Genomic DNA, 24,227 nt, shown 5'->3' with positions numbered 1-24,227 from the left:
TTCCCAATCTCCCACCCAGCCCTGCCCTCTGGCACTGGGAGCCATTCCCTGTGTCCTGTCCCTCCCTGCCTTGTCCCCAGTCCCTCTGCAGCTCTCCTGGAGCCCCTTCAGGCCCTGGCAGGGGCTCTGAGCTCTCCCTGGAGCCTTCCCTTCTCCAGGGGAACATTCCCAGCTCTCCCAGCCTGGCTCCAGAGGGGCTCCAGCCCTGCAGCAGCTCCGTGGTTTCTCCAGCAGCTCCAGGTCCATGTGTGATTGTCCCACGGATCCAGCCTGGCCGTGCCTGCTGCCATCCCCTGATCCAGCTGGGATTCCCATCCCATTTTCTGAGGTTTCTGTTTGGATCCATTCAATCTCACCCGGGCACGAGTTCCCCCTGGAGCTCCTTTCCCTGCAATTCCATTTCTTACCTGCAATTCCCCGATTTCAGCACCTGGAGGCTTTTCCAGCCTTTAGCTGATGTGGGGATGATGACAAATAAAGGATGGAATTAATTATTTATTCCCTGGACTAACAGAGACCTCCCCAAACCAGTCTCTCCAGCCCCACTGCCCGGATGTGGATCTGAGCAGATCCCGCTGTTTTCCCTCAGAGAAATCACTTCCAGTTTGAAATGGGAGCTGGAGCGGGTCATGGCACCAGTGCCAGGATTTTCCTGACCCCCAAAATCCATCCCCCCCGGATGAATCCCTAAATCCCTTAAATAAATCCCCCAAAAAGGGATAAGACAGATTTCCAGGGAAAGGAGATGGAGGTTGGTTCCCTCTCTGTAATTTTCTATCGATCCTAATTATTATCATTCCTGAGAAATTCCAAAAAAGGGGGAAATACCTCCGTGCCTGCATTCATCCTTCCCAAAAGGATTATTGGGTGATTCATTCCCAAGCTGCACAGCCCATCATTAACAGGAGCAGTTAATTACCTCTACATGCTTTAATTACCAGCAGGGGAGGTTGGGCCTCACCAGGGTTTGGTGTCACCTGCAGCTCCAATCCCCCGGAACTCCTGGAATTACTGAGAAAAGGGATTTTTGGGGGGTTTTCCATATTTTTTGGACAGGGAAGCAACTCTGGATGTGGGGAATCTCATTAAATGAGTTATTAATGAATCCTTTCGTGATTTAATTGATTGAAGGGCACTGCTGGACGAATTATAAAACTATATATTAATATAGGAATTCTATTTCTAAAATCCTAATTTTATAAATAGCTCTGGCTCCAATGTCAAGGGGTGGGACAGGGCAGCGTTGGGAATGTGGAGCTGTTCCCCTTTGGAACCAGGGGTGTTCCACAGGGAAGGGACCCCGCCCTCTCCCGCTGTCCCCAGGACATTCCCGACCTCCTCCTTCCCAACCCAACCCCAATTCCCAAATTCCCGGTCCCAGGACCCAGCCAGGGCTGTGCTGTGGCCAAAACCCACGGGAAGGAGATGAAATAAATAATTGATTCTTCTTTTCCTGCATGGAAATTCCTGTTTCAATTTGATCCTGATGTTTTCCTGCTCTTTTTACCTCCCCCTTTTCGGGGGGAACTTTTAAACCACATTTTGTATTTTGGGGTGACTGGAGGATGAGGAGCAGGAATGTTTGGGCAGGAGATGAGCTCCCAATCCGAGCTAATCCAGGATATTCCAGCCCCATGCATGCCCAGCAATCATTTCCCAATTAACTCGCTCCTGCTTCCATTCAATGCTGTGTATCCAGCAAACGCCCTCTGTGATTTACCCCCCTCCACAAACCCCGGGATGAATCCAGAACCACCAGAGCAGGATACAGAAAATACCGGCATTTTTAATGACCCAGTGCATTTACAGAGGTTTTTGGGAATTGTGAGGGAAATCCTGGGAAACATTTCCCCACTCACCCGTGCTGGGATCCCGCTGCCCTGGGATTTCAGTCCCCCGAACCCTCTGGGCAGCGGGAATTCCCAAAATCCCAGCCCAGAGGGCCACAGCTGCATTTGGGGTGGCTCCCAAAGGAACGTCCCCAGCACATTCCGGGAATGTCCCTGTCCCCCCATCCCGGCTGGGAGCAGCTCCCGAGGGCCAGGAGCGCTTTGGGAACAGCCACACCCACAAAGGGACCGAGCCCCAAAGCCCTGAAAGCAGAAAGGACATCCTGGTTCCTCTGGGAGCGGGAACAGCCGGGGCAGTGCCTGTGGCCTGGTGGGGTGCAGGGATCCAGGGATGTGTTGGGATGCAGGGATGGAGACGCTCCAAGCTCCAGAGGTCTCAGTTCTGGTCCTTCCAAGTGTCCCCTCAGCCCCGGGTCTGGCCCAGCTCCATTCCCATGGAAGAGGGGACAGCTCCTTCCCCAAGGAGGGGACAGCTCTGTTCCCATGGAAGAGGGGACAGCTCCTTCCGTGCCACTCCGAGGTCCCATCTGTGTCACTCCTTCCCCTCAGCATTCCTGGTGTCCTGCGGCCCCATCGGTTGGAATTCCTGGTGAAGGGCAGTCTTGGCCTGCTGTTCCCACCACCAGATCCCATTTCCTCCCGGCACCACCCAGGAGGCTTTGGTGCTGTCAGATCCCAACTGGGCACGGGAGAACACCCGCGATCCTCCGGGACATCCTCCAGGATCTCCTCCCCCCAGGATGGCTCCCAGTGCCAGCTGGTGCCACAGGGCCCTCAGGCCGGGCCACCTCTCCATGGTGACATGTGACAGCGACACCTCCACATCCCAACTCCTCCACGGTCAGGCGGCGCCTCTGGAATCTCCGGAGCACGCAGGCACCCGCTGGAGGCCCGGAGGATCCGAGGGCACCGGGAGCACCCCGGGAGAGGGCTGGGCGCCGCGGGGGCAGCGGGAGGAGCGGGAGGAGCGGGAGGAGCGGGGCGAGGGCGGATCAGGCCCCCAGGGTCATGTTCCGCAGCAGCCACTGCTGCGAGCGGCCGCCGCCGCACTCGCGCATGGTGGGCACCAGCCGGTCCTCCTCCGACGGCTCCGCCAGGCACTGGTTGCTGTTCAGGTGCCTCAGGGTGAGCTTCTGCAAGGGGGACAGAGAATTCCTGCTGAAACCCGGCATTCCAGGGGAATTCCAGCCGGGGAATGCGACATCCCGGCATTCCGGGCACGGCTGGGTCATTGTGTGGAGCACCAGGGATCTCCCGGAGCTCCAGGACATCCCCAGCACATCCCACAGGGAGCCAGCCCGCTCCTCCCTCTGCTGAGCCAAAGGGAAAACCATTCCAAGGAAATCCTCCATTTCCAATCCTGGACTTCCAGCACATCCCACACGGAGCCAGCCTGCTCCTCCCTCTGCTGAGCCAAAGGGAAAACCATTCCAAGGAAATCCTCCATTTCCAATCCAACACTTCCAGGACATCCCAGCACGTCCCACATGGAACCAGCCCACTCCTCCCTCCCCTGAGCCAAAGGGGAAATCATTCCAAGGAAATCCTCCATTTCCAATCCTACACTTCCAGGACATCACGCCCAGCACAGAGCCAGCCTGCTCCTCCCTCTGCTGAGCCAAAGGGGAAATCATTCCAATGAAATCCTGGATTTCCAATCCTACACTTCCAGGACATCATGCCCAGCACAGAGCCAGCCCGCTCCTCCCTCTGCTGAGCCAACAAATCCCTCAGCAAAGGGGAAATCATCCCAAGGAAATCCCGTATTTCCAAGGCACCCCTGATGGATGAGGGGTTTGGTCTCCATGGCCATGGACTCATGGAATGTTTGGTCTCCATGGCCATGGACACGTGGAATGTTTGGTCTCCATGGCCATGGACACGTGGAATGTTTGGTCTCCGTGGCCATGGACACGTGGAATGTTGGGGACCAGAGCAGGAATTGCTGCTGATGGAAATGTTTCTGCTCAGTATTCCATGGAAACGCTCCTGTTCCCAGGGTGTTCTTCCCTCTCGGGACAGCCCCTTCTGATCCCACATTCCTGAGGGATGGGAGAATCGGGAGGACACAAAACGAAAGGGAAGGAATAAAACACCACCTGTTCCACTGGGAGAACAAACTCCCAGAGAAATCCCGGGAAGTTAAACCAGGGAATTCTGTCCGTAAATAAACACCAGACGGGTTCAGTCCCTGAGCCACGAGTGTTCCCACCATCATTCCCTGGGATCATTCCCAGCCAGGAATTCCTGCCAGTATCCCACCCATCCCTGCCTCTGGAGCCCTCCCCTCTCCAGGGAAACGTTCCCAGCTCTCCCAAACCCCTGGGAATGGGGAATTTCAGGGGGGAAATCCTGTCTGCAGATCATCCACTGGAGCAGAGCCCGGCAAGGGAACAAACAGGGAAAACCAGGACGGGCAGGAAAATCCCAGAGCCCCCAGGAGAGGGGACAAAGGAGGAATTCATCCCAAAATTCATCCCAAAATTCATCCCAAACAGCCCAGGCTGAGGTCACAGCTTGGGATCTCCTCAGGGATAGAGGGGCTGGAATGGTGGGAGCTGCCTGAGGGCCTGGGCTCACCCAGGAGGATAAATATGGATATAATGTTTTAAAAAAACACATATAAAATAAATAAATATCAGGAAAAAAAATAAAACAACATAAAATATAAGATTATACATAATATAAAAATAGTATCTTAAATACTATAATAGAGATTAATATATAATATATTATGTACCATGTAAAATAATATAAAAATAATATAAAATAATACAAAATTTAAGACTAAAATATATTAAATAATATATAGTATAGCATAATAGAAAATATGAGATAATATAAAAATAATATAGCAGAGAATAATAGAAAATATAAATTAAAATAACAGAATAATACTCCTAACTGAAGGAAAACCAGGAATGATTTTCACAACAGTCTGATGCTCTCAGGGCTCATAAACACCATTTATGTTCATTATTTATAATATTCCTATGTAATATTTATTGAAAAATAGGGCATTATATTTATATATCACATAATAAACACATACTGGTGTTTATTAGTGTAAATTTAATATGTAATACCTACTATATTTCTATATATTGTAATTTTATATAGAAGTAAAAAAATAAATACACATATATTTTAAAAAAAAAAAATAAATATAAAAAGGCTTTTTTTTTGGTGTTCCAACTAAATTGCTGGGAAATTCCATGTTGGAATTTCCACCCATCTCTTTGTGCTATTCCACTGAATATGAAAAGTTACACGAAAATTATAGGAAAAAATCTATTAAAAAATCAAATTCTATGAAAATTCTGTGGAAAATCCTAGGAAAAGCTGAACTTTTTTGAGAAAATATTTTGCAATTGGAATTATTTTTCTGTCTTGGAATAGGAACCAAATCTTCAGCTCCTGCAGGTTGGAACAATCACGGTGACAAAAAGAGATCAAGGGAGTTTAATTCATCCAAAATTAATTAAAACTACTAATAATGAAGACTAATAGCTACTAGCAACTAGTAATTACTAAGAACTAAGAAGAACTAACATTAAACACCTGTTCTATCCTACAGCTATAAAATCATCTTCTGTCTTGTTTTATACAAAAATTTGATATGAAAATTCCATTAAGTTACATAAAAAATTATATCAAATTCTATGAAAATTCTATTAAAAATTCTATTAAATTTTATGAAAATTCTATCAAAATTCTATTAAAATTCTACAAAAAATTCTATGAACATTCTACGAAAATTCCACGAAAAAATTCTAAGAAAATTCCATGAAAAAATTCTAAGAAAATTCCATGAAAAATTTTACAAAAAACTCTATGAAAAAATTCTATCAAATTCCATGAAAAATTATAAGACAGTTTCATGAAAATTCTGCAAAAGATCCACGGAAATTCAATGAAAATTTTATGAAGTTTTGTGAAAAATTTTTATGCGAATTGTATGAAAAATGACACGAAAGGATGAAAACTGTGCGGAAGAGTGTATGAAAAATTCTTGTAAAATTCCATGAAAATCTACAAATTCCACGAAAAATGAACATTTTCTAAACTGTCAAAAATAAAATTAAAAATACAAAAAAATTCACCCAAAAAATAAAACAAGACAGAAATTCCGATCTCCTCCAGCAGAGAGCCGGGAGCAGGAAGATTCCCTGGGAATTCCTTACCCCACCACATCCCAGATTTCCTCCCAGTCCCAGGTCCCTAGAGGAAATAATCGGTGGGGCTGGCGTAGACCCTCCTGAACACTTCCAGGCGGGAATAATTCCGGAGGCTCCAGCTCTGGCGGGCGCTGCCGTCGCACGCCTCCACCGTGGGGCCGTGCGAGCCGTCCTCCACCCGGCCCAGCGTCAGGCACGACTGCGTGATGATGTGCAGGAACGTGCGCCTCTGGAAAACCGGGAACGCTCTGGGAACCTCGGGAAAACCTGCTCAGAGGCAACGGCGGGGCCGGGAAAAGCGGGGGGAAACTGGGAACTACGGGCTGGGAATGCTGCGGTTCCCTACTGGAAGGATCCAGGCAGAGATCCCGATCCTGTTCTCCTACCCTTGGATTGCTGCAATTCCCTGCTGGAAAGATCCAGGCACAGATCCCAATCCCATTCTTGTACCCTTGAATTGCTGCAATTCCCTACTGGAAAGATTTCCCTACCTCTGGATTGCTGCAGTTCCCTACTGGAAGGATGCAGGCAGAGATCCCGACCCTTTTCTCCCTACCTTTGGATTGCTGCAATTCCCTACTGGAAAGATTTCCCTACCCCTGGATTGCTGCAATTCCCTGCTGGAAAGATCCAGGCAGAGATCCCAATCCCATTCTCCTACCCTTGGATTGCTGCAATTCCCTGCTGGAAGGATCCAGGCAGAGATTCCGATCCTGTTCTCCCTACCTTTGGATTGCTGCAATTCCCTACTGGAAAGATCCAGGCAGAGATCCCAGTCCCATTCTCCTACCCCTGGACTGCTGCAATTCCCTGCTGGAAGGATCCAGGCACAGATCCCAATCCCATTCTTGTACCCTTGAATTGCTGCAATTCCCTACTGGAAAGATTTCCCTACCTCTGGATTGCTGCAGTTCCCTACTGGAAAGATCCAGGCAGAGATCCCGACCCTGTTCTCCCTACCTTTGGATTGCTGCAATTCCCTACTGGAAAGATTTCCCTACCTTTGGATTGCTGCAATTCCCTGCTGGAAAGATCCAGGCACGGATCCCAATCCCATTCTCCTACCTCTGGATTGCTGCAGTTCCCTACTGGAAAGATCCAGGCAGAGATTCCGATCCTGTTCTCCCTACCTTTGGATTGCTGCAATTCCCAACTGGAAGGATCCAGGCGGAGATGGGGTTTTCCAGGCAGAAACATCCCCAAACTTCCACTCTTGAGACCATTCCCAGGATCCAGAGTGGACAAGCATGGGTGTCCAGAGGGAAACTCATGGACTGGGACTTCATTCCAGAAAAAATCTCCTCCCTGCTCTTGAGGCCATTCCCAGGATCCAGAGTGGATTGTGGCTCCCAATCCCATTCTCCCTAGCCTGGATTGCTGCAATTCCCTGCTGGAAAGATTCAGGCAGAGATCCCAGTCCCATTCTCCTACCCTTGGATTGCTGCAATTCCCTGCTGGAAGGACCCAGGCAGAGTTGGGGTTTTCCAGGCAGAAGTCTCCCAAAACTCCCCCCCTGCTCCTGAGGCCATTCCCAGGATCCAGCAGGCTCCCGGTCCTGCCCCTCCAAGACCTCAGATTGCTGCAGTTCCCTGTTGGAAAGATCCAGGCAGAGACGGGGTTTTTTGCACAAATATCCCCAAGTTTCCTCCCTGCTCTTGGGACCATTCCCAGGATCTGGCAGGCTCCCAGTCCTGTCTCTCCAAGCCCTTGGATGGCTGCAATTCCCCACTGGAAAGATTTGGGCACATGTGGGGTTTTTCCTGCACAAACCACCTGAAATCCCATTTGGGAATTACCCAATTAAAACCAGAATTCATTAAACATTTATGAGGGTTTTTTCTTTTTCTTTTTCTTTCTCTTTCTCTTTCTCTTTTTCTTTTTCTTTTTCTTTTTTCTTTTTTTTTCCCAACCACAATTCCAGCTTTTCCTTTCTGGTGCCAGTTCCAGGTAGGGTGAGATGTAGGGGAGCTTCCACTTCCCTAAATTCTTCCCATCCCATCCCTGAGGTACCTGGGGCTGGAGCAGCTGGAATGATCTTCCCACATCCCAGCCCCTCACTCGCTCCTGCTCCCTGTTTTTGGATTGGGAATGGAAAAAGTGGCGTGAGGATAAAGGAGCCACTAAAAATATCAGGGCCAAGTGTCCCAAAAATGTCACTTGGAGTCACAGGCAGGGACAGCAGGGCTGGATCACTCTGGATCAGCACTCCCTGTTCCTGAATCTTTCCAGGGAAAGCAGAGGTCCATGAGTGAAGGACTTGGAATTCTCTCTCTGGTGTTTACAGGATATGACATATCCAAAGGCAGCAGATTCCTCACATGGGGATAAAGCACGAACGCGGGAATCTGAGCAGGCTTTTCCTGGCACACGGATTCATGGAATGGTTTGGGATGGAAATCTCATCCCATCCACCCCTGCCATGGCAGGGACTCCTCCCAGGCTGCTCCAGCCTGGCCTGGGCACTGCCAGGGATCCAGGGGCAGCCACAGCTGCTCTGGGAATTCCAGCCCAGCCAGGAATCCCTTCCCAATCTCCCACCCAGCCCTGCCCTCTGGCACTGGGAGCCATTCCCTGTGTCCTGTCCCTCCCTGCCTTGTCCCCAGTCCCTCTGCAGCTCTCCTGGAGCCCCTTCAGGCCCTGCCAGGGGCTCTGAGCTCTCCCTGGAGCCTTCCCTTCTCCAGGGGAACATTCCCAGCTCTCCCAGCCTGGCTCAGGGAGCGGGAAGCTCTGGAATGTTGGAGCAGCAGCTACGGAGAAGCGCTGAGCGAGGGCACTGCCACGGGAGCTATTCCAGGGACTGGGATTTGGCACAGGGATCGCACCAGACTTACCTCAAAGCTATATTCCCATTTCCCAAAATACTGAGGAGGGGGAGACAGAAGGAAAGAGCAGTCAGTGATCCAAGGAACATTTTTTGTGCAATTCCCCTCAGCTCTCCTTGGACGGAAATTCCACGGCTTTGCACGGACACCGTGATAGGGGACAAATAATGCAATTATCCAGGACAAAATCACGGGATTCCGAGCTGGAAGAGATTCATAGGGATCACTGATCCAGCCCCTGGCCCTGCCAGGATATCCCAACAATCCCATCCTGTCCCTGAGAGCGGTTTCCAAACACTCCTGGAGCTCTGGCAGCCTTGGAATAAACCCTGAGGGGTCTGTCAGGAATAAGTCCCGAGGAATTTGTCAGGAACAAACCCTGAGGGATTTGTCAGGAATAAACCCTGACATCAGCATCCATCCACGAGGATTTCAACTCCTTCCTATCAGCTGTGACACATTTCCAACCGGATTTTTCCCCTGGATTCCTTCGTGTGTGTCACATCCCAGGATTTCATCCCTCTCCACATCCAGAGGTTTCCCTGGATGTCACAATGGGAATCACCAGGCGTGGGAGCCTGGAATTTATTCAGTATTTAAATACCACAAATTAAATTAAACAATTACAAAAAATTAATAATAACAGGAAATCCCTCAGAGTAATCCCTTTTTAGAACCATTTCATGTCCTGTTGTCTGTTGCCAAGCCAGAATTCCTAAAAATTCCTAAAAACCACCCCAGATCCCTCCAGGCAATTCCTGAATAAGCAAGGAAAGGAAAAAATCAGTGTAATTCCACTGGAAAATCAAACCAATTAATACAAGGGATTCAGGAAATATCCTGCAATTGTTTCTCTGGGAAAAAAAGAAATTGGAGTATCACAACGGGTTGTTTGCTTGGGCAAAAAATCCTGGATAGTAGGAATGTTTGGAGGTTAATAATGCACTAATGAAAATATAATTAATGGCAATAATGAAATGAAAAAGGGAAAAGGGGCAGCTGAAATCTGAATATTCTGAGGCAAACTGGTAATAAAAAGATTTGGGCAATAAATCCAGGGATAGGGAATGCAGTGGATGTTTTCCAGGAGAACAAGCAGCCTGTCCTTGGAGATGCCATAAACACACGGAGTATTCCTGTTTTAGGAGCTCCATCTCATGGCCCGGCTGGGTTTTACACAATTCCTGGGAAATTCTCAATTTAAGGGAAAACCCACACAATCCCGGTGTGTATTTTAGTGGAAGAATTCCAGCCTTCCAGGCAGGAAGGGTGGGGCTGTCCAAGGAATTCCTGGATGTGGCTGGGGACAAGGTGGGGATGGGGCAGAGCTTGGACTCGATGACCTGGGAGGGCTTTTCCAGCCCCAGGGTGGACAGCAGCAGGAATTTCCCCATGGAAAGGGAGGAGCTGCCCAGGGAGGTCTGGAGTGCCCATCCCTGGTCCAAGGAATTCCTGGCTGTGGCACTCAGTGTGAATGGAAATCCCTGTGGGAATTGTGAAGGGAGATGGAAACACAGAACTGAGGGAATCCCGGGAGGATTTTCCCGGGAGCTGGTGGTTCTGAGCTGGTTTGGAACTGGAATCTCCACGTGTGTGGAAAGCAAGAGGAATTTTCCCATGGAAAGGGAGCTCAGGGGCTGCCCAGGGAGGTTTGCAGTGCCCATCCCTGGAGGTGTCCCAGGAATCCCTGGAGGCGGCACTTGGGGCCAAGGTGGGCACTGGGCACAGCTGGGGCTCCGTGACCTTGGAATGCTGTTCCAGGCTCAGGGCTCCCGGGATTATCCCAAATCCCACCCCGGCCCCGGTACCTCGGCGTCGTACTCCCAGAGCTGGTTGCCCCTCAGGTGGTGGCACTTGAGCATCAGCACGGGGCCGTTGAGCCGCGACACGTCCAGGCACAGATCGTCCGTGCGGATCTCCTTGTCCGCCGTGTAGGAAAACACCTGGAACACGGAGAGGGCTGGACAGGCCTGGAGCTCCAACCAAGCCTGGAGCTCCAACCACAGCCTGGGAATTCCAACCACAGCCTGGGAGCTCCAACCAAGCCTGGAGCTCCAACCACAGCCTGGGAATTCCAACCACAGCCTGGGAACTCCAACCACAGCCTGGGAACTCCAACCACAGCCCTGGCAGTGACCCCAGGCTGGCTCCAGAGCTAGAGCCCTTCATTGGAGAAATCCATGGGAATTCAGAGGAAGGGAAAGGTTTCTATTGGAGAAATCCACTGGAATTCAGGGGAAGGGAAAGGTTTCTATTGGAGAAATCCATGGGAATTCAGGGGAAGGGAAAGGTTTTCCATTGGAGAAATCCGTGGGAATTCAGGGGAAGGGAAAGGTTTCTATTGGAGAAATCCATGGGAATTCAGGGGAAGGGAAAGGTTTCTGTTGGAGAAATCCATGGGAATTCAGGGGAAGGGAAAGGTTTCCAACCCAAAAAGCTGCGAAATGAGGCCAAGCTCCAGTGAGGAGGAGGAAGTGGCAGGAGGAGATGGCAGGAGCTGGGATGAAGCTCCAGGATAAATCAGGGATGGGAACACGGAGCATCCCAGCCCTTCCCACCAGGAATGGCTGGAGCAGGTGTCTGGAATACCAGAGTCACCAGGGAATCGTGACTGCGCCAGGCTGGCACCACCCCCGGAAAATTCCACACATAAATAATGGCAGACTGTAATTAATTAAAATAGAATTAATCTAAAATACGCTTTAAAATCCCTTAATTATAATTTACATCCCTAACCCCATCTGGAGCAGCCATGCTAATTTGAATATCCACTGGAATATGCAAATTTTATTCTAATTAAGCCAGAGTCATTGGTCACTATTCCAAGAATTCCATCCCCTTTTCTATTCCCTTTCCAGCCCCTCCAAATGAAGCACCCAGGCCCCCACTATTGGAATTCCACTAAGGAACTCACCTTCCATGAATTTCCTGGATATTTATTTTCCCCAGGTTTCTGGAGATCCCTGCCCATTTCATTTCTAAGAAAATAAATTCAAATTCCTGATCGAATTTCCTAATGTTTGTGTCTGGAATGTTAAATTTGTTATTAAATGACAGCAGGATTCTAGTCAATAAATTCACTGGGATACCTCCCGTGGATATGCACCAACATTCCCCAAAATCTGGAGCTGAAGCTGAAGGAAATGCCTGAGTCCTCTTAAAATCCCTCAGCTCGAAACCAAAAATATTTTTGAATTTTGATATTTTTGATATTTTGATATACTGATTATTTTGGTATCACACGAAATCTAAACCAGAATTGAAACAGATATCTCCAATATCCCAGAGGCATTCCTGGACAAATAATCCCCTTTTCCCTGTTCTATTTACCTGGTTCCCTCCCATGCCATGGCAGTTGAAAAATCCCACTTTTTCGTTCTCCTTGCGGCCCATGTTGTCCAAGCACTGGTTGGTTTCAACATTCCTGATCTGGGGAAAGGAAAGAGGTGAAATATTCCTTAAAATATTTCCTGGACCTGCCAGATCTGTGTAGAAAATTCCAGCTTGTGAACAGATCCCGTTCCCAAATCATCATGGGATGGTTTGGGTTGGAGGTGGCCCCAGAGCTCATCCGTGGCCAGGGACACCTCTCACTATTCCATGTGGAGCCAGGAGGGAATTTGGGATGATTATCCCAAATCTCTCGAAATCTCCACTCTTTTTCTCCCTGTTTACCCCAGAAAACAACAAAACATCCCTTGGGAAACGCAGTTTGAGGCCTGGTGCTGCTCACCTTTGATTTACACCATTTTTCCTTGGATTTCAGCCCAAAAAAAGCCATCCAGAGCAGGACATGGATCATTTATGGCCTAATGCTGCTGCTCCAGCTTGGATGGATCAAATCCTGCCCAAATCTCTTCTGAAGGGCAGGGAAATGTCCAAAAATGCACTTATAATGCCTTAAAAATCCCCATTTCTCTGCTGCTGCCTGGGCTTTAAGGCTGCAGTTCCCTTTTCCTGCTCCATGGCACAGCCAGGCAGGGCTTTAATTCCCAGCTCCTGCTGTTCCCATGGAAACTGAGGCCACACTGCACAAATCGGGTGTTTTAATCACTATTTTCTGCCTTTCTCATCCCATTTTCCAGCCTGACAACGTGGCACAATCCCGCTTTATTTGACATTCCCTAGACAAGCCCTTTCCTCGCTGGAAAGCCCCATTTCCCTTTGTTTTGGCAGGATTAAACCTGGAATCCTCCAGAGCCTTTTATTCCTGCCTACAATGGCAAATTTCAGTGGGAAATCACTTCCCTGGGTGTCAAAAAAAGCCATTTGTTCCTTGGAGTGTTATTCCAGGATTGTTACTCCATCACCATCAGATCAACCCATTCCAGTGCTTTGAAAAGGCAGCGTAGGAGCGACTCAATGTCACATTTTTAACTGTGAATTTGATGAATTTGAAAGAAATTCCAGCCCCTGGTGGCCCCAGAACCTTGGGATTATCAGGAATGTCCGAGACCCTCAGCTCCAGGCTGGAAAACACTCAGTGAACATTTCTTAAAAAACATTTCTTAAAAAAAAATAATTTAAAAATCACTATTTTTAGTATCTTTCTAGGCAACAAATGATGATGGAAGGTTCCCCTCAAGGGCTGCATATTCACTGTGTCAAAATATTAATCCCAAACTTCACTTTTGCAATCTCCTGCTCCATTTGGGAGATAAATTTGCCTGAATGTTGACATGAACATTTGGAGTAGACATCCCATTTAGGGGGAGATTTTTAAGGAGAGGGAATATGTTTGGAACAGCAACTGCTCCTTGAAAAGGACTTTAAAAATGGAAATAAAGAGAAATAAGAAATCAAGAGGAGTAAGAGACATGGAGGGAAGGCCAGCACCTGAGTCTTGGCTCCAAAGCCACCTCATCCCACTGGGAATGGATCCATTGGCTCTGGACATCTCCTGCTTTCCTGTACAATGGCTTTCCTTTCCCTACGGGTTTCCTTTACTTCCTGGTCTCTTTTCTCTACTGGTTTCTTTTCTTTACTTCCTGGTTTCTTTTCTTTACTGCTTTCCTTCCTTTACTGGTTTCCTTCCTTTACTGCTTTCCTTCCTTTACTGCTTTCCTTCCTTTACTGCTTTCCTTCCTTTACTGCTTTCCTTCCTTTACTGCTTTCCTTCCTTTACTGCTTTCCTTTCTCTCCTGGTTTCCTTTCTCTCCTGGTTTCCTTTCTCTCCTGGTTTCCTTTCTCTCCTGGTTTCCTTTCTCTCCTGGTTTCCCTTCTCCACTGCTTTCCCTTCTCCACTGCTTTCCCTTCTCCACTGCTTTCCCTTCTCTCCTGGTTTCCTTTCCCCACTGGTTTCCCTTCCCTTTCCTACTGGTTTCCTTCCTTTACTGCTTTCCCTCCTCTCCTGGATTCTCCTCCTCTCCCGGTTTCCCTCTCTCCTGGTTTCCTTTCCCTGCTGATTTCCCTCCTCTCTCCCGTTTCCCCTCCTCTCCCGTTTCCCCTCCTCTCCCGTTCCCGTTTCCCCGTACCTCTCCCAGGGAGTAGTACCGCCGCGGGATCTGCGAGTCGGGGTACACGTTCTCCAGGTACCACGAGAAGGGTTTGCAGCCCAGGCGCTCCCGCAGCGCCTTCCTGGCGGACACGTCCCCGTAATCCACCTTCACCACCCCTGTGGGGACACGGGGACATTGAACAAACACCCCGCGGGGACACCGGGACATTGAACAAACACCCCGCGGGGACACCGGGACATCGAACAAACACCCCATGGGGACACCGGGACATCGAACAAACACCCCGCGAGGACACCAGGACATCGAACAAACACCCCGCGGGAACACCGGGACATCGAACAAACACCCTGCGGGGACACCGGGACATCGGGACATCAAACACCCCGCGGGGACACCGGGACATCGAACACCCCGCGGGGACACCGGGACATCGAACAAACATCCCGCGGGGACACCGGGACATCGAACAAACATCCCGCGGGGACACCGGGACATCGAACACCCCGCGGGGACACCGGGACATCGAACAAACATCCCGCGGGGACACCGGGACATCGAACAAACATCCCGCGGGGACACCGGGACATCGAACACCCCGCGGGGACACCGGGACATTGAACAAACACCCCGCGGGGACACCGGGACATCGAACAAACACCCCGCGGGGACACCGGGACATCGAACAAACACCCCGCGGGGACACCGGGACATCGAACAAACATCCCGCGGGGACACCGGGACATCGAACACCCCGCGGGGACACCGGGACATCGAACAAACATCCCGCGGGGACACCGGGACATCGAACGAACACCCCGCGGGGACACCGGGACATCAAACACCCCGCGGGGACACCGGGACATTGAACAAACACCCCGCGGGGACACCGGGACATCGAACAAACATCCCGCGGGGACACCGGGACATCGAACAAACACCCCGCGGGGACACCGGGACATCGAACAAACATCCCGCGGGGACACCGGGACATCGAACAAACACCCCGCGGGGACACCGGGACATCCATTAAACACCCCACAGCTCCCGGGAATCCCAGACACATCCCCGGGATCCACCTTCACCACCCCTGCGGGACACGGGGACATCGAACAAACACCCCGCGGGGACACGGGGACATCGAACACCCCGCGGGGACACCGGGACATCGAACACCCCGCGGGGACACCGGGACATCGAACACCCCGCGGGGACACCGGGACATCGAACAAACACCCCATGGGGACACCGGGACATCAAACACCCCGCGGGGACACCGGGACATCGAACACCCCATGGGGACACCGGGACATCGAACACCCCGCGGGGACACTGGGACATCGAATAAACACCCCGCAGGGACACCGGGAATCCCGGACAGCCCCCCCGTAATCCACCTTCACCACCCCTGCGGGGACACCAGGACATCAAACACCCCACGGGGACACCGGGACATCGAACACCCCACGGGGACACCGGGACATCGAACACCCCATGGGGACACCGGGGACATCGAACACCCCGCGGGGACACCGGGACATCAAACACCCCGCGGGGACACCGGGGCATGACACACCCCGCAGCCCCCTGGGATCCCAGAATCGGGAGCGGCAGGATGGCAGGGATGAGTTGCTGCCTCTCCGTGGACGTGTGCAAGGGGTAATTAATTAATTAGCTCATTAATGGAGACAAGTGAAACGCTTGGAAAATGATCATTTTTTCTTTCCTTTGTCAATCCGAGAAGGCAGGACCACAGAATTCCTTGATTTCCTCATATTCCACAATAATAAAGGAATCTCTTCACATTTTTACAAAGCGCCTTTCCCTGCACTGTCCTGACAGGAATAACTGGGACAAGGTGGGGAGGCCCTGGCAAAGATTCCAGAGCAGCTGTGGCTGCCCCTGGATCCCTGGAAGTGCCCGAGGCCAGCACCCGAGCTGGATTTCCCTGGAGCATCCCATGGCTCTTCCCACTCCTCGTGTCCATCTCCAGCCACCACAAAAGGTCCCAGAGGAGCACACATAGAGGGAGCTGGGAAAGGGCTGGAGAATTCCTGAGGGAGCTGGGAAGGGAATGGAGAATTCCTGAGGGAGCTGGGAAGAGGCTCAGCCTGGAGAAAAGGAGCATCCAGAGGGATCTTTTCCCTCTCTGGGATTCCCTGGCAGGAGGGGACAGCCAGGGGGATTTGGGCTCTGCTCCAGGGCACAGGGACAGGAGGAGAGGGAACGGCCTCAGGCTGGGCCAGGGGAGGGCAGGGGGGATTTTGGGACAATTCCTTCAGGAAAGGGAGCTCAGGTGGAGCCCCCATCCCTACAGGGATCCCATAGCCCCGTGGGCAGTGCTGGGAATGTTGGATTCCCAGATCCCGGAGATCTTTTCCACCCCAGAGAACCCCACAGCTCCAGGACCCCCCATCCCCTCTCCCCTCTTTCCAGGCCACCTCCCAGACCTCGGGGTGACCCCCAATGCCGCCGTACCCGGGGAGATGATGTAGAAGAAGTCCTTGAACTCGTCCATCCACACCTCGGCCAGCCTGCGGTTGTTCTTGTTGATGACGTGGCCGGTGCCCCCCGGGAAGGTGTAGGGGGTGGCCTTGCGGAAAACGTGTCCCACGTGGGAGCAGGTGACAATCTCCAGGGAGCCCCCGCACTGCCAGATCTGCAACGGGAACACGGAAAATGTACAGAAAAACAGCCCCAAACCCGGCAGGGCTGTGTCCCCCTTGGTGTCTCCACCCGATTTATCTGGGATTTAAAGGGAAAATTTAGGGAATTTAAGGAAAACGTGTCCCACGTGGGAGCAGGTGATGATCTCTGCCAGATTTGCAATGGGAACGTGGAAAATGTACAGAAAAACAGCCCCAAAGCCAGCAGGGTTCATACCCTGGGAGCTGTGCCCCCTTTGGTGTCCCCACCCGATTTGTTGAGGATTTCAAGGGAAAATTCAGGGAATTTAAGGAAAACGTGTCCCACGTGGGAGCAGGTGACAATCTCCAGGGAGCCCCCGCACTGCCAGATCTGCAACGGGAAAAACGTGCAGGGAAACAGCCCCAAAGCCAGCAGGGTTCATACCCTGGGAGCTGTGCCCCCTTTGGTGTCCCCACCCCGATTTGTTGAGGATTTCAAGGGAAAATTCAGGGAATTTAAGGAAAACGTGGCCCACGTGGGAGCAGGTGATGATCTCTGCCAGATTTGCAATGGGAACACGGAAAATGTGCAGGGAAACAGCCCCAAAGCCAGCAGGGTTCATACCCTGGGAGCTGTGCCCCCTTTGGTGTCTAACTAACCAAACGATTTAATTATTTATTTTCATTAATTTAAATATTTTAATTATTTGTCTTATTTCAATTGTTTATTGAATTTATCTATTTCAATTACCTATTTTAATTATTTATTTCGACTATTTCAAGTATTTATTTCAATGATTTCAATTATTTCAGCTCCACTTTTATTTCAATTATTTATCTCAAATATTTATTTCAATGACTTATTTCAATTTTTAAAATTTCAATGATTTATTTCAAATATTTTAATTATTTCTACTTTTCCTTTCGATTATTTTATTACAATTCCTTGACTTCCAGGCCCCTCCTGGTGTTAAACCCCTGAGTTTTTGGGGAGTTTTCAACAGGAGCTCCGGTGGAATCTTGGAATTACAGCTCCTTGACAGGGACCTGAGTTCCCATGGCAACCAAGGCAGGCTGAGTTAATTAGGGCTCCCTCCATCTCCAGAATTCCATGAGAATGAGGAGGGATGGATTCTGTGGGATCAGCAGCAAAACATCCCCGTGGTGACTGCTCAGGACTTGGGGATGAGGGGGTGCCAAGGAATTCCAGAGGGAACTCGGGAAAATCCCAAATATTCACCAGGATGTGTCCATGGAGCAACCTGGGAGCATGGAATAACCCCAAACAATTCCATGGAATAACCCCAAACAACTCCATGGAATAACCCCAAACAACTCCATGGAATAACCCCAAACAACTCCATGGAATAACCCCAAACAATTCCATGGAATAACCCCAAACAACTCCATGGAATAACCCCAAACAACTCCATGGAATAACCCCAAACAATTCCAAGGAATAACCCCAAATAACTCCATGGAATAACCCCAAATAATTCCATGGAATAACCCCAAACAATTCCATGGAATAACCCCAAATAATTCCATGGAATAACCCCAAATAATACCAGGGAAAAAAACCCAAACAATTCCATGGAATAACCCCAAATAACTCCATGGAATAACCCCAAACAATTCCATGGAATAACCCCAAACAATTCCATGGAATAACCCCAAATCCACACTAGGGAATAAATCCCAAATATTCACCTAGGATGTGCCCATGAAGCAACCTGGGAGCACTGAATAACCCCAAATAATTCCAAGGAATAACCCCAAACAATTCCATGGAATAATGCCAAACAATTCCATGGAATAACTCCAAATATACACCAGGAAAGAAATCCCAAATATTCACCATGGACGTGCTCATGGAGCAATCTGGGAATACCTGGACAAGCCAAAAAGGGGGACACACAATTTGAGGGGCCCCCATCCCAAATCCATCCTTCCCTTGCTGTTTTCCCCGTTCCAGCTGGCAGGAAATTCCTCCCACACCATCATTTTAAGGATCTCTGTTCCTGGACACTTTTCCAGCCCATTTTGGCTCTCCTTGGAGCACTCTGCTCCCTGTGCCAGCTGGGATTGGATGTGGGGGAACCTGCACCCACTGCTTAGGAAAAGGAATTTTTCAATCTTTTTTAAAAACCCCCAACAAATCAACCTTCTGGGATACCCCCAGGGAATGTGACTGCTTCCCAAAGTCCCCATCCTGCCTGAGAATTGTGGGATTTCAGGGATCTGTCCCCCACAAAGACCATGGAATGCACTGATCCCTCACTGCTGTGACTCCAGGGAATTACGGAATGCTTTGGGTTGGAAAGGGAATTAAATCCTCCCCAATCCATCCCAATCCAGGGACACCTCCCACTGCCCCAGGCTGCTCCAGCCTGGCCTGGGCACTGCCAGGGCTCCAGGGGCAGCCACAGCTGCTCTGGGAATTCCAGCCCAGCCAGGAATCCCTTCCCAATCTCCCACCCAGCCCTGCCCTCTGGCAGTGGGAGCCATTCCCTGTGTCCTGTCCCTCCCTGCCTTGTCCCCAGTCCCTCTGCAGCTCTCCTGGAGCCCCTTCAGGCCCTGCCAGGGCTCTGAGCTCTCCCTGGAGTTTCCCTTCTCCAGGGGAACATTCCCAGCTCATTCTGACTGGATTCTAAAGGAATTAACCCTTCCTGCTCCTCATCCATGTCCTGTCACAATTCCCAGCGCAGGAATCCCAGAGATCAGAACGACTCCGCTGTCCCATCCCTGGGGAAATCCCCTTTTCCCTGTCCTTCCTGCACTTCCAGCAGTGCCAGAAATCCCAAATAAATCCCATCCCACCCCGCTCAGAGCTCCCATTCCCTCTCCCAGCCCTGCCTGCATTATCCTAAGGAGTAATCTCAAAGGATTTTTTTTTCCTGATGGACAGATTATTTTTGATTCCCTTTCCAAAACCATAGGAATTCCTTTCAAAGCATCAAGTTTTCAGGGTGTTCTCCAAGTGGGATAAAACCACTTGGAGAATTTAACAGAAAAGTAAAAATGTCAGTAATTCCATCAATAAAAATACAGTTTAGGAATGAATCAGGTTTTCCTTGACTAAAGCAAACCCTTGCAGATGTAAGAGATTCCTGCCAGGAATTATTACTATTTTTCCCTAATTAAAAGACATTCCTAAAAGGAGTCATAAAGACCCATCAGCAACGAGAAGCAGCTAAAATAAAAACCATGGATTTTCCCAAAATAATCAAATTATACCCCAAGGACGCTCCTCCTGGAAATGCCTCTGAGATCAAGAAGGCTGGAAATCCTTGGAATTATACTTTGGGATAACGTTGGAGCTGGATGCAGATGAGACACACGTGATCCAGGGAAAGCAAAGCCCTGGAGAACATCGAGGATTCAGGAATTCACAAAATTTGGGGGGCAGGTTTATTTTTGGGATTTGTTTTTTGGGGTTATTTTTATTATTCTGAACCAATGTAAGAACAGCTCTGGGAACATCTCTGGGCCTCACTCCAATCCCACAGTGGGATTTGTTCCCAGTGTTTTCCTGACAGATCTTCCCAAACCCCACTGGATAAGGGCAGCTCTGGAGGAACCTCCCCATCCCTCAGCTCTCCTGGCTCCCAATTCCCCACGGATTTGTTCCCTCCGCTGGGATTTGAACCCTTTGGTGTCCACGATAAAGTCACACAAAACACCCCTGGATTTTCACTTGGGTTTCCTTCCAGAGGCTCTAAATCCCAATAAACAGCACCAGGGGATTCCCTGGCCTTCCCACAGCAATATTCCCATTTATTCCTGTCCCTGACCCCATTCATTCCCTGGTTTAGGGTGGGAAGGCACATTTGGAATGCTTTAACAGTGCCTGGCACTCCCTGCTCCAGGGATCTCCCGTAAAACACGGAAAACCAAGGAAAAGAATTCCTGCACAGGAGCCTTGCACATCCAAGGAGGAATTTTAGGGGTTAAAACAGCAGAAAATGTGGGAATCTCCTCATTTGAAGCACCCAGGCTCAGGAGGGGAACTGAAGCTTTGATTTTCCTGCAAAGGGAACAATTAAAGTTCAGAGGAATGGCCTGGAAAAGCTTTCAAATTCCCAGCTGGTCTTCCCTGGAAAAATCTGTTCCCTAAAACACTTCAAAGGGTTCCTGGCAGGAAAATGGTCCTGGTTGAACGGCCAAGACAGGAAAAGAGGGAGAGGGAATTCCCAGGATGTGCTGTGGGTACCAGAGGGATCCTGGGCGTCGTTCCCATCGCCACATCCAGAAATTGGAATGGACATCAGAGGAGTCCAAAGCCATTCCCAGCATCCCTTCCAACCATTCCTTATCCAAACCTCAACTTCCCACTTTTCCCTTCTATCCAGAGGGCAATGCCTGGATGCGTTTCCCTCAAAGGTGTGGCTCACAGCTATCCCAGCAGGAATATCAGCATTTTCTGCAGGATGTGGGATTTCCCTGGCACAGACACAGAATTCCAGCCAGAACGTGCAAGTCCAGGATGCCACCATTCCCAAAACGTCTTCAAACCTATTTTTAATTTTATTTTTTAACATAAATTTATATCAAATTTCTACTGGGCACCTCGTTTCTTCCATGAAGGAATGGCTAAAATATATGGAATTTTGGGAGGGATGAAATCCCCAATATTAAAATATTCCAGGCAGCAAAAGGTCCCCAAACACCCCAACGAGGCCTTCCCAAATCCTAAAAATTCCATTTAACCATTAACTTGCAGGCCAGCTAAAGCAGGAGCTCCCTGAAGGAATGACAGCACAAATGGGGGATTTTTGGGGGAAAAGAAAAGGAAGGAAAACAGGAATTACCCTAAAGGACATTTCAAGATTCTCGCCACCCCAGATATCCATTCCTGCATCGTAAGTTCCTATCTCTTCAAAGTAGCTCCTGTCAATAGAAAACAGGCCACCAGCCATAGTTGGGGTCCTGGGGGGGAAAACAAACAGGAAAAAAACAAAGGAAAACAGGGGGGGAAAGGGAGAAAGGAAAGAAAAAAGAAAAAAGAAAAGAGGAAAAAAAGAAAAAAGAAAAAAGACCTTTTAAAGGACACTCCGGAATTTACAGCACATTTCACTGCCTCACACATCGCACCACACACCAGTTCTATGGAAAACAACTAGAAAAGGAGAATTTTAACTGGATTTTCCCTGCTCTTCCCCAAAATCCATGGACTTCAAGTACAGCCACACTCCAAGGAGCAATAAAGACAATTTTAACTGGATTTTCCCTGCTCTTCCCCAAAATCCATGGATTTCAGGTACAGCCACACTCCAAGGGAGGAATAAAGACAATTTTAACTGGATTTTCCCTCTCTCCCCAAAATCCATGGACTTCAGGTACAGCCACACTGCAAGGAGCAATAAAGACAATTTTAACTGGATTTTCCCGCTCTTCCCCCAAAATCCATGGAGTTTTAGCTCAGCCACACTCCAGGGCTGCTCCCGTTTCCAGGGATTATTCCAGAATGGGGAGGGGAAGCTGGGTGGGATTGGAGCCCCCTGAGGGAGCAGCAGCTCCAATCCAGTCGGGAATGCTCGGGGGGAGTTCCATGGAAAGGAGAAAGACTTTTAAAGGACACTCTGGAATTTCCAGCAGGTTTCACCACACAGGAATTCTATGGAAAACAAAGAGGAGCTGTGAAAAGAGAATTTTGACTCTTTGAATTTCCCTGTTCTCCCCAAAATCCATGGACTTTGTGCCCAGCCACACTCCCAGGAGGAATAAAGACAATTTTAACTGGATTTTCCCTCTCTCCCCAAAATCCATGGACCTTGGGCCCAGCCACACTGCAAGGAGCAATAAAGACAATTTTAACTGGATTTTCCTGCTCTTCCCCAAAATCCATGGAGTTTTAGCTCAGCCACACTCCAGGGTGCTCCCATTTCCAGGGATTATTCCAGAATGGGGAGGGGAAGCTGGGTGGGACTGGGGCCTCCTGAGGAGCAGCAGCTCCAATCCAGTCGGGAATGCTGGGGGAGTTCCATGGCTCAGCTTTGCCTCCGAGGGAGCCCCAAAGGCACCAAAGGAGCAGGGAAATCTCTGCTAACAGGACTGGAGACCCTTCCCCAGGGTTTGTGTGGGGATGAACGATTTCCCTGGAAATGGCTGCTCCCTGTTTTCCCAAAGCTGACAGGACACGGGAATGCCCAGCCCAGCTGGCGGGAGCACAGGGATTTATCGGGAGGAACAACTCAGTGCCAAATCCCAGCTCTCCTCTGAGATGTCCCGGCACAGCCAAAGGGGCTGGGGGCTCAGCTCATCCCAGCACCTCGAAATCCAGGGAATTTGGTGGGGTGACCTTCAGGAGAGGGCTCTGGAGCCCCTCTGGAGCCAGGCTGGGAGAGCTGGGAATGTTCCCCTGGAGAAGGGAAGGCTCCAGGGAGAGCTCAGAGCCCCTGGCAGGGCCTGGAGGGGCTCCAGGAGAGCTGCAGAGGGACTGGGGACAAGGGACAGAGGGACAGGACACAGGGAATGGCTCCCACTGCCAGAGGGCAGGGCTGGGTGGGAGACTGGGAATTGGGGATTCCTGGCTGGGCTGGAATTCCCAGAGCAGCTGTGGCTGCCCCTGGAGCCCTGGCAGTGCCCAGGGCCAGGCTGGACAGGGCTGGGAGCAGCCTGGGATGGTGGGAGAGGTCCCTGGGTGAAATGGGATGGGATTTAAGCTCCCTCCCAATCCCAACCTTCTCCTTCCCCCTTCTTCCTTCCCCTGGATGGAGACACTCTTTGCTCGATACAAAATTTCCCATTTTTTCCAAGACTGAGCCTTAAGCAAATTTTGAAGGATGAAACAGAAGCGGACACACAGACCTGGATGTCCTCTGCTTCCTGAAACCAGACACTTCCCAAATCCCTCAATAACAAACCTGGGAGCGCCCAGTTCCACACTGGAAAATTCAGTAACTCGTGGCTCATCCCCAGCCTGGGATCAGGGACTGCAGCAGGCAGGGCTGTTCCCTGGGATGTGGTTTAATGGGACACAGCTTTCCTTGGAAAACCACCCCAACCAAAGCACTGGGAAGACAAAAGGGCTTAAAGTGGTTTTCAAACTGGAAAAATAATTTTTTTCCTCAGTCCTGCACCTTTTCCCTGTGGAATCACCTGCTCCTGTCTTACTTGGGATGCAACCCCTGCTGCCCATTCCTGCAGCTCTCAGCAGCATTCCCACTCCTGCAGAGAAAACAGGAGCAATCCCAGCTCTGCTGCACCCCAGGAAAGCCACAGCCCATCCCAGGATTTCCTGAAGGGAGAGGAAGAGGGATGGCAAAGGGGATTCCAGCCCTGGAGCTCCCAC

At 50.0% G+C, this 24,227-nt stretch overlaps 1 protein-coding gene across 1 annotated transcript in view; it reads right to left on the bottom strand.

The window, feature by feature from the left end:
* Positions 1–1,766: 1,766 nt before the first annotated feature.
* GALNT13 (polypeptide N-acetylgalactosaminyltransferase 13) overlaps positions 1,767–24,227 on the bottom strand; it is a 42,940-nt gene continuing 20,479 nt past the window's right edge. Inside the window, 6 exon segments of the mRNA XM_063401066.1 lie at positions 1,767–2,983; positions 10,659–10,793; positions 12,181–12,279; positions 14,325–14,464; positions 16,785–16,965; positions 21,745–21,862. Coding sequence (XP_063257136.1) covers positions 2,843–2,983; positions 10,659–10,793; positions 12,181–12,279; positions 14,325–14,464; positions 16,785–16,965; positions 21,745–21,862 — 814 coding nt within the window. The 3' untranslated portion in view covers positions 1,767–2,842.

This window comes from Prinia subflava, chromosome 6, assembly GCF_021018805.1.
Source record: "Prinia subflava isolate CZ2003 ecotype Zambia chromosome 6, Cam_Psub_1.2, whole genome shotgun sequence".
Lineage (NCBI taxonomy): Eukaryota > Metazoa > Chordata > Aves > Passeriformes > Cisticolidae > Prinia > Prinia subflava.
The sequence above is the reverse complement of the archived record's forward strand: the minus strand, read 5'-3'. Positions and strand labels throughout refer to the sequence as shown.